Raw genomic sequence first — 13,387 nt, 5'->3', positions numbered from 1 at the left:
GCGCTTATGTATGATATTATGCTAAGTAGGCTACAGTGCTAATTTTGTAGAATGGGATCGGGGCGAGGGGGCCGGGCTTAGCTGAGGCGCTGAGAAATCTGCCCAGGCCAGTGGCCATAGACCCTAACGTTAAACAGCCACACTGGGTGTAAACTAGACTTCTCAACAAAAATAAAACCCGATTCCACTCGCAAAGATCGTCACAAACCACAACATTGATGTAATACGATTCCCAGTGTGATTGAGGTTGCAATACATATTTTATCTACAATTTCTGAATGGATCTACTTTTCTCAGAGGAAGAATCTTTGGAGGGGCACTGCCCATCTGCCCTTAATGAACCGGCCGCGCCTGATCAATCTACTACTACTGTACAAACTAGAAATTGCCCACCCATTCAGTTGCATCCAATTTGGTGTAGGCCTATGACATTTCTTTGGACAAATATTGCACAATAAATATTAAGCCACTTTTCTGCAAAGGTTATCATAATCTGGACATATGGCTATAGGAATAATAAATTAACGAGAATAATTTGCCCACGCTTTCTATTGTGATCAGTGGTGAGACTTCATGCAATGGTGTCAAAAGTAAAAGTAAATTCAAGGTGTACAACACTAGCACACATTATATTACATAGCTGTTACACAATTTGTTCCATTGTACCTAATGAGATAGACTGTGTTGTTACTGAAAAACTCTAAAAACCTAACAAGGCCCCACCACATAGGCCTACTTGATCCCATTCCAAAAAGTGCGGAGTCTGCTGATTGTATCAAACACAGGTCTACAGGAATACTCAGATAAGTCACCTCACCTGTGCTGGTAGGTTTCTTTCTTTTTTTAATAATTCTTCTTTTTTGTAAAAATTTTACTTTGACTTTTGATACCTCTGACAGCATGTTGACTAATAGCCACCCGAAATGAATAATAAGCGACGGGGATTTTATTGTAGCTTTATCTCTGGCGCACAGAGGTTCTGCGGTGCCCTGTGTGTGAGGGTTGAGATTCGCGTTTTTGAATCTCAAACCGTTTTGGTCCACTTGAGGATCCGTGATTTGGAAGCTCACAAGGAAGAGGTCCACTGTTGGGATTTAGTATTGACACAATTTGAAGGGTTGTGCAGAAACTGAACTTACCCGTTTTTTTCTGGGTGCAGTGCAAATTTGGATGTAAACAACTAATGAATCGCAGCCGGCTGTAAAAGAAGCGTCATTTTCTCCCCAAAGAGGAGTGAGTATCCACTTATTGTAATGAGCTACCTAGATATGACGCTAAGCAGAGCTTATGGCTATCACTGTCATGGAGAAACATAGCGACACCCTCGAAAAAACGAGTTGTAACCAACCATGGGTTGCTGTTTGACTAGTTGAACAAAGGATCTAATTTCGTACAGCTGGGTAGGTACGTGGGTGATTGTTCATCTGAAAACAATGTCAGTTGTTGACTCGCTAGATTCAGCGATGATAGTCTGTTGCAGCATCATGCACTGGGAAGGCGAGTAAATTTGTAGAACCCAATCAAGGAAGTTCCTCGTCTTGCCTGTTTGGCAGCGTTTAGTGAATGGTTCAGTATTGGGAAAGAGAAGCAATAATTTATACTTTACAGTGAATGATACCATACGCCTGCTGAAGAAGGAAATAGAAGTTGATGTTTGATCTTTACATAGAGCACGCAGATGACGGCAATGCCACCACTATGTTTATTTTACAGACAATGACATACATCAAAGTATGTGACAGTCTAAATACAATCACATCAGGGATGCATACTGTGTAGATGTTGAATTAGCTAAAGGATGTTAAAAGTAAGTGACAGATCAGATGCAGGGGGTGGGCGTTAGGCTACTACTAGGTGTTCCGATACTTTCCCCTGTCACTTTCTTATTTACTTTGAGTAATATTCTCCCTCTCTACCTCTACCCAAGTTTCCTCAAAGCATCGCTCCACAACTAAACAGCGAGATGAGCTCCAAGGGGGGAGGGACAGCCTTGAGCCGTCGTAACTACCGTCTGGCCTCGGACACTGAGAAACCCAAACCCACAGGTGAGACCAACAATGCAATCACATGTGTAGACCTACTACTTGTCTTTTCTTTCTTACATTTTACTTTTAGATGTCATTTACAAGATGAAGTACTTGATCTTTACGTATAACACTGTGAAAAAGGCAACACTGCACAAAAGTTTATTTGTGACTATAACATTAAAGGAGTAGGCTAAAAGATGTAGTGTCATACTCGTACATTTCATCCATAGGCAATTAAGGTTTTGTGCTCAATAAGTTATGAAAAGATGAAAGTCAGAGGGGGGGGGGGGGGGGTCCTGTGTGACTGACATGTCTGTAGTCTGTAGTGTTTCATGGCACTTCCGCATCCTAATGGCCTGTGGGAAGAAGCTGTCCCTATGAGTGTGCATACACACACTTCTGTATCTGCGGCTACATAGTAGTAGGATGAAGTGTGTGTGTGTGTGTGTGTATATGTGTCTGTGTGTCTGTGTGTGTGTCTGTGTGTGTGTGTGTGACTGGAGTGGTGTGGAGCAAATGGGTTTGTCCTTCCTTATACATGGGTTTGCCATGTTTGTAAACACGATGTTTTGAGGAGGGGCAAGACACTGGCAACCAACCATGTGAGCTAATTTTTTGACTGACAGCGGTTTCCGACAACCAGAGGTTGAGTTGTGTGCAGCTAGTTTCGCAGTCAGGTTAAAACAAAAATTTAGAACCCATGTGTAGACATGGTTGATTATAAAGGCTGTGGATGCTGGGTTGCTCAGTTTTTTTTTAGCAGAACCGGTTGAGCAGACCCGACTAATCGCTGAAGGACCTTCCTGTTCAGAGTAGTGGTGTTATCATACCAGGCAGTGAAATTACTAGTTAGAATACTTTCTATGGTACAGCTGGGCAGCCGTAGTACTTGTTTAATGGTTAGGTAGTTAGACTGTAGATCGCAGGGTTGGGTTCATTCACTGCCCTTATGTAACTGAGGTGTCCTGCACAGTCCGCCCCTCTGGTCTCGAATGCTCCACCTCCTTGTCAACGCATGGGTTCGGGCATGGGAGGCACAATGCGATACAGTTGAGCTAAAGGACCAGTCCCATAGCTCAGCACTACCGATACTGTGTGAGGCTTCGGGAGGGAGGTTTACTAACTTTCCAAGCCACACTCTGCTAGGTGGCCTCCATTACACTTACCACTCCATTCCTCCCTCCATGGCTGGAGCGCCCTTGAGCAAGGCAGCCACCTCAGAAAATAGAGCCGCTCTCTCGCCGTCTTTGTGATAAAATTGATGGTATGAGACCAACTTTTTGATGCTTACTGATGTCAACTCCAAGGAATCTAACAGTACTAACTTTCTCCTCTGCTGTGAAATGAACACTGATGTGTTATTATAATACAACAACTTTTCTCAAATCCCCTCTACATTCAAAAATGAGTAGTTGTAGTTGTAGTAGTAGTAGTAACTGTAGTAATGTTTTTTTGGTGGGAATAGTGTTTTTTTAACTAGACGGACAGAGTCACAGAGTTTTTGTCCCATTTATGAATAACTTTGGCCCGTTTTAGATGCTATGCTCTTTGCATGCATTGCATGTATTACCACATTTCGTTACCACATTTCGTTACTCTGCATCTGTACATGTGTACTGACAAAGAGGAATACAATCTGAAAGCAGTCTTTGTCCTAAGCACCTTATGTGGGCCATTTCATCTCAAATCAACCAAAAATTTGAAACTTCCTGATGACTGGATTTAAATTTTAATTTCTCACAATGAAAGCTAATGAAAGCTGACGACTTTCGGTAAAATAAAGTTCATCAGATATGCTGTAGCCTGTTACAGCATGTATTGCACGACTTTAATTCTGGGGAATTTTGACAAACCTGAGCAAAGCCTCCATACTGTCATTCAGATCGGGACGATTGTGTAGAACTAAAGGCAGCATGGGAGTTCCCAGGCTAGTGTGGAAGAGAGTGCTGTCGGGAAATGGGCATCACTCAAAAAAAAAAATCGTCAAGCTCACATTAAGAATATTAGAGAAACATCATGTAGCCTCTTTGCACAGATGGGCCGCTGATGAGCGTGTTCTGTCATTGCTGAAAAGACGTTACAGAAGATGACATCATGTTATAGAGAGCCTTCAGTAACAGATTAAGACTTGGTCGTTATCATTTTAGTGACAATTGGCATGCAACAGAGGATCTGTCCAAAGGGGTTTAGCACCTCAGCAATATTGCTTAAATCAGATCTACGTGTTATCAATAAAGTAGAAATAATGCTGAAATGATGAAGTAATGCTGATTGCTGAAACGCTAGTGCATGTTGTTTCATTGAGGTTGGATTACTGCAATGCACTTTTGTCTCGTCTGCCTGCAAGCAGTTTAGAAGTCTGCAGCTCATTCAGAATGCAGCTGTTAAAATTTTCGCAAAAGTCCAGGATGAGTATTCATGGTGACTGTTTTAATTTCACCACACTGGCTTCCCATTACAGCCCGAGGTCATTTCCCAACCCTACCCCATCTCTGTCTCCCAGACATTTTTACTATTTGTATGTTTTATTTTTCTTTCCACTATTTAATTTTACTTATGTTTTATGAAGTACTGACATTGGCATTCCTCATTTTTTTCTGTTCATTTTTTATCTTCAAGGGTATGTTATTGTCTCCAATGTGTGCTATAAATATGTGATCTCTTGTCTCCCTTTTTTGTAGGTATTGTGACTGAGAAGTTGCTCAGTGACTATCTGCATCATGTGTTTCCCTCGTCCAGCAAACCCGGTCTCACACCAGTGGCCACCAGGTACACTCTCGCATCACCAGTATGCTGCAAATACTCAATAGCAAATACATTTTGAAGGACCAATCTTTTTGGCTTTTTTTTTGTTTGTTTACCTTGTGTTTTTTAATGCCAGTCGTATCAACTGTAATGTACTCAGATCAATAAACAAAGGGAACACGGTGCCAGTCAGTCACGATTGTGTGAGCTCAGCCTGTCCAGTTAGGAAGCAAGGCTGATTATGAATTCATTGTACTGTACCTGCTGTTGTGCCAATTCAACTGGAAACAGGTAAACATTAGGGGTAGTAACCCAGATGCCCTCTTAAATATAGTTATTCTGCAGGTGGTGTCCACAAACCATGTCTTCGTTTTCATCTTTTCTGGCTGAAGTTTTCATTACATTTGCATTTTGTAAGTGTCCCACCCCCTGGAGGTGCCAGTGTAGTTAACCTGGTAAGATACGGTATATTTTGGTTCGTAGTTTATGCCAATTTATACCGAATAAAAATAGCAACCATTTTGTTTTACAGATGCACATTTCATGCAAATTCATTCCCATGTTGTGGTTGTATTCTGCTTTCATTTTCTCAAAAAATATGTTTTACACGGACACTCTGCTTTTGTAGAATGCATTTTCAAACCTAACAGATGGCTAAGTATATGGTGTAAGTGACATGCAGAAGACACTACTGTCAACTGTGACATAAATATTTAATCACTTCATCACTTCACCTCACGCTACGCTAGTGTCAACCACACAAAGTCTCTCTTTTGATAGAAGATAACACAAGTCTGATTAGTAATAAGTGGCTGCCGTGTCCTAGTGGCTAGGGAGGTGATCTTATGATACAAGGGCTGCAGGTTCGAATCAGACCCTTTTCCCTCTACTGTCCCCCATCCATGGCTGAAGTGCCCGTAAGCAAGGCACCTGCCCCACATTGCTCCAGGGACTCTAAACAATACCTTGTAAATAACTGTTTGTCACTTTGTATGAAAGTGTGTTTATGTAATTTTTTCCTTCTCTTTTTTAATTGAAATTGAACTTATACTGTACGTAAACTTGCATTCACCCCAGATGAGAGTGTGGAGATGCAGGTTGTGGTGTTTTGGTTAGCTGCAGCCCCCTCTCTTAAACTAGGGCCTCCAAAGCCCCATTCCTAGAGTCATGTTTCTCTCTGCTCTATACATAGCACGTGGGCCACGTCAGTGGTAAGATGAGCTGTCTGAGGGGCTCTCCGAAAGGCAAATTACTTTTTGTTACCCCTTAACACACACCGTTCCACCGCTGGAACATTTAAATAGTCACTGAAAAAACTTAACTACCATATTAGTACAGGGCCTTTGGTAATACATACTGTAACACCCTGGTCATTGTCTTTCTGGTAACAGGTCATTTATAACAGGGGCCGTGTCTTAAGGGGTTAAGATGGAGAGTATCGTACCTATATTGAGGTTACATCAATACCATGCAGTCAGAGTAGAAAAGGGGGTCATTCGGTGGGAAATGAGACACTTTGGGGCCCAGCCAGTACACTTGATAGGCCTATGCCTTTTTATCAATGACAAGGTGGAACCCCAGAACTGTATTTGCTCAAATCAGACACCAATATTATCCCTTTAAAAACAGACTGAGCCAATTTTAGAATGGCCCGCTACTGAGATCCTGAGGTTTTTCTGAAAGTTCAACGATAGTGTCAAAGCCTACTAAATTATTGATTTTTTTTCAGTCTCTGTAGCAGATGGAGACTAAATTCCAAAAATATTTCAGCGCTTACACCTGGGACTTTCTTGGGAATTAGGCTTTGTCATTATACACATTCAACACAGTATTATGTGACAATTACATATTTCTTTGTCAGCACAAAACACTTTTTTGTTGGATTGGAGGTCACCACTTTTCTGATTGTGGTGGCTTTAGGACAGGGGCGTCAAATCGACTGAGTCTCAATATTCAATATTTATTTTTAAAAATTGACTAAAATTGTGCGCACATGCACTTAATACTCATAGTCATTTTTACAGTCTTTCCCCATCATATATGGTAGTTCAAATGTGCCTGCACATATTGTGTTGCATATGAGTATATGTGCTGTTTCATTGGCCTGGGCCCAGTCATACTCCAGAGACACTGAATTTCATGTTCAAGTCTTGTTATGCTCTACTTTAATTGTGTATGTGGGCCAACTATAATACACATTTGAAATGATCCCGCGGGCTAAATAAAATGGCTCCGCAGGCCAAATTTGGCCCCCGGGCCTGAGTTTGACATCCCTGCTTTAGGATCAGGGTTCCCACACGTCCTGGAAAACCTGGAAAACCTGGAAATTTAGAGATGTGTTTTCAAGTCCTTGAAAGTCCTGGAAATTCACTAAATGTCCTGGAAAAAAATATTTGTCCTGGATTTTTTTTCCTTCAACTTTTTCCCAATTTTTTTTGTGGTATAATTTTTACTCTTCTCCGAGTCTAGACATGACGATTCAATTTATATCCACCTATTGAATACATTATTGTCCACACACACACAGTTTGGTCAGGTTGCCATCTTTGATTGCACTTACACACATGCTGTGTTCCATTATTCACCCTCTGTACTGTGTACCTTGTTTGAGTGCAGTGAAGTACCCTTTCCACCCTCCACAATTCACGAGGCGAGTACATTCCGATTCCCGTTCTGTCTGATACACTTAACGGAAATGACGGTTGGTCGCGTGTCATCCGAGTTTACCAACCGCCAATATGCAATTCAACACGGAAGGCACTGTTTGCTATGCTAACACTTTTTAAAGTTACCCCTGCCTCTAATACACATGGCGATTGTATTTGGAATCAAAACTATGCTGTTATCACGGAGATTCAACCGTTTGACAGATCTGACACTCAACTACGTCACAAACATGGCGGCCGTTGAGTGCGAAAAGTGTACAGTAACTGCACACTTCGAAAAATGGCCGTTTTGGGGGCGTTATCCGGGTAATTTACAGTACACTTTACCATCGCGATTAGAAATGGAACACCCTGCGTACCCAAACACAGTGCGGAAAGGGCGGACAGTACGAGTATTGGAACACAGCACCAGTCATATTCTTTGACTCAGTGTTACCAAAAGTCGCTAGAAGTCGCTAGTTGATATTATGGCGTTATATATCTCTCAAAAACCTGCTTACGGTCATAATAGGCCTACAAATGTAAGGCCATGATCGATAAAAATTGTGACTGTGGGTCTTTCTCAAATGCTAGGCCAGTGTCCTTCCAAGTGTATCAGCCTAATTAGTCACGCCCAGTGATTGGATACTTTTTGGTGAACTCTACAGAATATCCAATCACTTGGTGTGACTAATAAAGGGTATCCAATCACTGGGCGTGACTAATTAGGCTGATACACTTCGAAGGACACTGGCCTAGCATTTGAGAAAGACCCACTGGGAACTCCGCAATTTGAATTGCATTGTGGGTGCGAGGAGCTGCTTCTAGTTCCGGCCCGGTCAAAATAGGATTTCCTGTCGTCAATGTTCAGTTTGTGGTTAAATTACAGCTGTCATTCAGCCTTAATTACAGCTGACACAAATTCACTATTTCCTATGACCTGTTCCACACTCCAGCCCTGGCGGTAGTGGCTTACATTTTACCTTGCCGCCAGCGCCAGTACTAAGCAATTGGATAAGAAGTATCACTCAATGGAAAATGCATTGGGTTAGGTGTAGTCCGAGGACATTGCTTAAAGACACTGTGCTCATGGTCAGTGGGTGCAACGCCATAATGGATAAAATCTGAACTCTGTAACTTTGCAAAATTGGTCAAGAGAGGAGATCCAGTTGTCAGTGTTTAATGTAATCCCTCCTATCACTAGTCTCCTTAGTACTAACTGCAGAAGAAGAAAGTGACTCCCCTTGCGGCCATGCCATACTATGCTCTTATGACGTCTTTGGACGTACCCTCTTCCCTAACACACTGTACTCATTCATTACAACTCATTTCAACCTTAAAGTCACATTGTCTCTAAAATGCATTGTGTGTCGCTGTGTATGTCCAAATTGTGGGTCCGACGGATGAAATATCCGTCCTGAATTATCCAAAAATAGTCCTGGAAATGTCCTGGAAATATCCTGGAAAATGATTTTTGAAAAAGTGTGGGAACCCTGAGGATGGCTGAGGCCCTGCCTGGGCAAAGGTCAATTTTGAGGCCCCCCTCAAAATTATTCCATAGTAATCAATGATGGAAATTAGGGCTGTGATGGTATTGAATCGAATCGTGATTAATCGTGATACGCAGTCACAATATTGTATCGCGATGAAAGGGTGCAGTATCGTGACGTGTCCTTTCCAAGTTCTGTTACCCATTAGTCCAGAAAACAATCACATGATATGATGTGATAATGCTCCCAAGCTTCAAATCATCATCATTATTATTTTGAAACTGTTATTATTATCCGTTTGCAACTTATTCTACGTATACACAAAGGGTGGTTGACATGACGGCCTGAATTTACGTAACATTAGTTAAAAACCTACAAAATTTATATTTTTCCTCTTGAAAACAAACGTAAATGAAAGAAGATGTGGTACATCATGTTTCATACACTCGCCTCCAAAAGAGTTGTCGCCTATCGATCTGTTGGAATAACAGCTCATAACCTGACTTTCAATTAATCACTTGGCTTCAGAAGTCACTCGTATGAAAGCTACAACCCTCCCGAATGAAAATGTATGTACAAAAATAAATGTCATGCACCAAAGAAAGATTGACCCTTTATTGAACACAGACAGGGCAGATTTTCACAAGACAAAAGTTTTGTCGCCTATCGAACATAATGTGAAAATGAGCAGATAAGTCACTTCAAAACACTTCAAATACGCAGATTGGGTGTCATACTTAATCACTGAATCACTCTCACCTCTCCAGAAAATCGACTTTGGCCTTAGGTGTATGTTTAGGGTTATCGTAATCATTGAAAGCAACACAATGAAAATCAATGGAGATCAATGAGAGATGGTGACATATTCGCTATTCGTAGAGCAATACATGTTTAACTTCATGATTTCATCAATGGTAAAAGCCCTCAAACACCTGCAGCATGCATGCAGCTCCTCATAAGAGCTGTATCTGTACCATGTTTCACTTTAGGCACCATTTCTCTTTTTTCATATTCTTCATCTCCAACACCATATAGTTTTGATGCTGTCAGTTCTAAAATGGTTGATCTTGGGATCTTGACTTCAGAGTATGAGTCCCATTAGCCTTCATTTTTGTCAGAATTAGGCCTGACATACTCTTGGCTGGCTTTTTTGAGACAGGACAGTGGGAGAGACTTCTTTGGTGTTAAAGGTGAAGAATTTGGAAAAAAATACATGGTGCCTAAAGTCAAACATGGGAGGGATACAGCTCTTATGTGGAGCTGCATGCATGCTGCTGGTGTGTGAGGGCTTTTATCATTGATTACATCATGAAGTTAAAAATGTATTGCTCTACGAATAGCAAATATGTCACCATCTCTCATTGAACTCCATTGATTTCCATTGTGTTGCTTTCCATGATTACAATGACCCTAAACATACACCTAAGGCCAAAGTTGATTTTCTGGAGAGGTGTGAGTGAATCAGTGATTAAGTATGACACCCGATCTGTGTATTTGAAGTGTTTTGAAGTGACTTATCTGCTCATTTTCACATTATGTTCGATAGGCGACAAAACTTTTGTCTTGTCAAAATCTGCCCTGTCTGTGTTCATTAAAGGGTCAATCTTTCTTTGGTGCATGAAATTTATTTTTGTACATACATTTTCATTCGAGAGGGTTGTAGCTTTCATATGAGTGACTTCTGAAGCCAAGAGATTAATTGAAAGTCAGGTTATTAGCTGTTATTCCAAACAGATGGGTAGGCGACAACTCTTTTGGAGGCGAGTGTATTAGTCTTAGATGAGAAGAAACATTTTTGTTCAGATTTATGGAAAGGTTTATATGTCAAATGTCCTATGGTGTGACTGTAACATTAATAAAACCTGGAATATATACAGCTATAAAATAAACCAACAACATTTTGAATAATTTATAAGGCATTTGGCATGATTGCATAAATATTAAGCCTATATTAAAAAATATGAATGTGAAAAAACTCAATGCAATAATATTAACTACAAGTTCAATTTCGTAACACAAATTGCGTCCTGCGGGGTGACATGTAAGTCAGGTTTGCGGACAGGCAGCTGCAAGGCCAACTACAAGGGTCTTAAAGACAGGCTCCTAACCATATTATACCTCAGTTATTGGAGAGTGATGTGGAAGTTTAAGGTGACTATCAACCTCTTAATATGTCTATATATTGCAATGTTTCTGTCACATAATGCTTAGGTTAATTTATGGTGTCCCATGGTGTGACTGCTCTTATGGAAGGAAAAACAAGTTTTTTATAAATGAAAACATATATTAAGGTTGAACACAATACCATTATCTAGTTAGCATGAGCTCGGAGGTCAGTCACATACAAAAGGATTAAAATGGCCACAATGCCTTGAATTTCCTGTGGTGTGACTTCATGTCCTGTGGTGTGACATGCTTAGGCATTGTGTTACTCAATCCTTACTTATTTTTTCATGCATCATGCAAGGACATAAGGATACCAGGACATTTATTTGTCACATTCACACAATTATTACAAGTAATACAGTGAAACCATGCAGTGAAATCACAGTTGTCTGCCTGTACGATGCATAGGCGTATGTGGGTGGGGGAGGGGGTGCGGGTTGGTAGTAGCAGTGTGTGTGTGTGTGGGGTGGGGGTTAAAGTCCTGTAGAGCAGAGGTGGGCAAATTCAGGCCCGGGGGCCACATGTGGCCCGCAATTCCTTTTAAAGAAAGACAACTTATAAATCTAAATTCATATGGTCACTCAACATCTTTAAAATGGTTCCATAAAACAGTGGTCTTGCCAACATAAAATTGATCAAATATATTGCCTACATCTTAGTACATTTTATTACAACGTCCAGGTTAAGTTGACCAGTTATGTCTGCATACACTATTTCTTATTATTGACACGGGCAATTTGTCTGCAACACTTCGCACTTCGGTCAACATTGTACATTTGTTGGAACTCTATACTCATGAACGGCCATCCGGGTACTTTGCTCCTAAATGTGCGTTACGCCCCTTTATGGGTGAAAACAAACCGAATGTCTCATCAACTTACATGCTACATCGTCTTGTCTAAATGAACACAGTCCATGCTTCAGCCAGGACTGTTTGGCTCTATTATTTGAACAGCCGGCAACACAACACGTTTTTGGCATGTTGCACGTGAACAACGCTAGTCTACAGGTCCGCATCTTTAGTTTATTAAACCCCAACATCACCAATTGACTTGCATGGGTTGTTTTCCCCCACAAATTGGAGTAACGCACATGGAAGATGTCACGTCGTTCATGAGTATTGTGGGGCTGCACAGATGGGATGCTTTTCTTTGTAATCAAGTGCACAACATGTTAGGGACTAACGTTTCGATGGAAAGTAGTCCCTAACATGTTGTGCACTTGATTAAAAAGAAAAGCATCCCATCTGTGCTGCTCCGGTGTCTTCTCTTCTTTCAAGATTACCTGTCTCCCTCCCGTTGATGCACCAGATGAATAAACAGAAGCGCATGGAACCCCTTTTGTGTTTTTCTATTGTGGGGCTCTTTGTTTCTTTATTTTAACGAAAATAAATCAAGACCCCCCAGTGACTTACTGGTCATTTGTTTTGTTTTGCATGTGTAGGAAACTATTAACTTTCCAAGATTTGAACACTCACTTGGAGGAGCTGTTGACGGATGGGGAGGCCACAGAGGAAACCAGAGGTCGGTTCCTAACTTGATCTCCCTGTAGAACTGCCTCAACAGTAGTATCATCAGCTTTATTTTCATCTGCCTTTGGTCAAAGTTGGTTATCTACTCTCCATAATACGTTCTACTTTCTATTCATATTTTTCTACTCTCTACCGTTTCCTTTCTCTCAAGCACATTTAATGACAGTTATGTATTATAATTTTATTGCTATTGCAATTGCGATGACTCTTCTCCAGTAAGCCCTGAGGTGTTAAAGGGTCTAGTGTGTCCTTTTGTACTGTATTATTTCCTGAATGTATGATGTTAATCTCTTAATTATTTAATATTTGAGGGTGCTGGCCCAAATATTAAATTCAATGTTTTAAGAAGGAGGCCGCACCTTGCATAGAAGTGTTTTTTTATTGCAATAAAAAACACTGCTATGCAAGGTGCGGCCTCCTTCTTGAAACACTGAATGTATGCTGCCCATTCACGAATGTAATCTTCCTCATGAATATTTACAATTGCCATTACTTTCTATGTATTCATTAGAGCAGCGTTGACTCTTTGGGACTTGAACCATATATTGTCAGGGTGATAGATTAAAAATGGCATAAACCTACCATTGGAAATGGCAGAAACTATGTTTTCCAATTGTTCCATGGATTCTCTTATAAAGAAAGAAAATATCTTTAAGAATAGATTCAAAACACATATTCGTATGTAATAAATGTTTGAAACAGGTTGAACTAATTTGATCGGGCATCAAACCTATTTTTCACATCTGGCTGTTCAGTACATACCTTTGTTCCATTTCAAGCTAC

At 40.7% G+C, this 13,387-nt stretch overlaps 1 protein-coding gene across 1 annotated transcript in view; it reads left to right on the top strand.

Annotated features, from left to right (window-relative positions):
• The first annotated feature begins 442 nt into the window (after nucleotides 1-442).
• The window catches only part of LOC134462304 (E3 ubiquitin-protein ligase RNF123), a 76,279-nt gene continuing 63,334 nt past the window's right edge, over nucleotides 443-13,387 (top strand). The window contains exons 1-4 of the mRNA XM_063215245.1: nucleotides 443-1,233; nucleotides 1,928-2,045; nucleotides 4,709-4,796; nucleotides 12,517-12,596. Coding sequence (XP_063071315.1) covers nucleotides 1,964-2,045; nucleotides 4,709-4,796; nucleotides 12,517-12,596 — 250 coding nt within the window. The 5' untranslated portion in view covers nucleotides 443-1,233; nucleotides 1,928-1,963. The remainder of the gene's footprint in view (nucleotides 1,234-1,927; nucleotides 2,046-4,708; nucleotides 4,797-12,516; nucleotides 12,597-13,387) is intronic.

Source organism: Engraulis encrasicolus, chromosome 14, assembly GCF_034702125.1.
Source record: "Engraulis encrasicolus isolate BLACKSEA-1 chromosome 14, IST_EnEncr_1.0, whole genome shotgun sequence".
Lineage (NCBI taxonomy): Eukaryota > Metazoa > Chordata > Actinopteri > Clupeiformes > Engraulidae > Engraulis > Engraulis encrasicolus.
The sequence above is the reverse complement of the archived record's forward strand: the minus strand, read 5'-3'. Positions and strand labels throughout refer to the sequence as shown.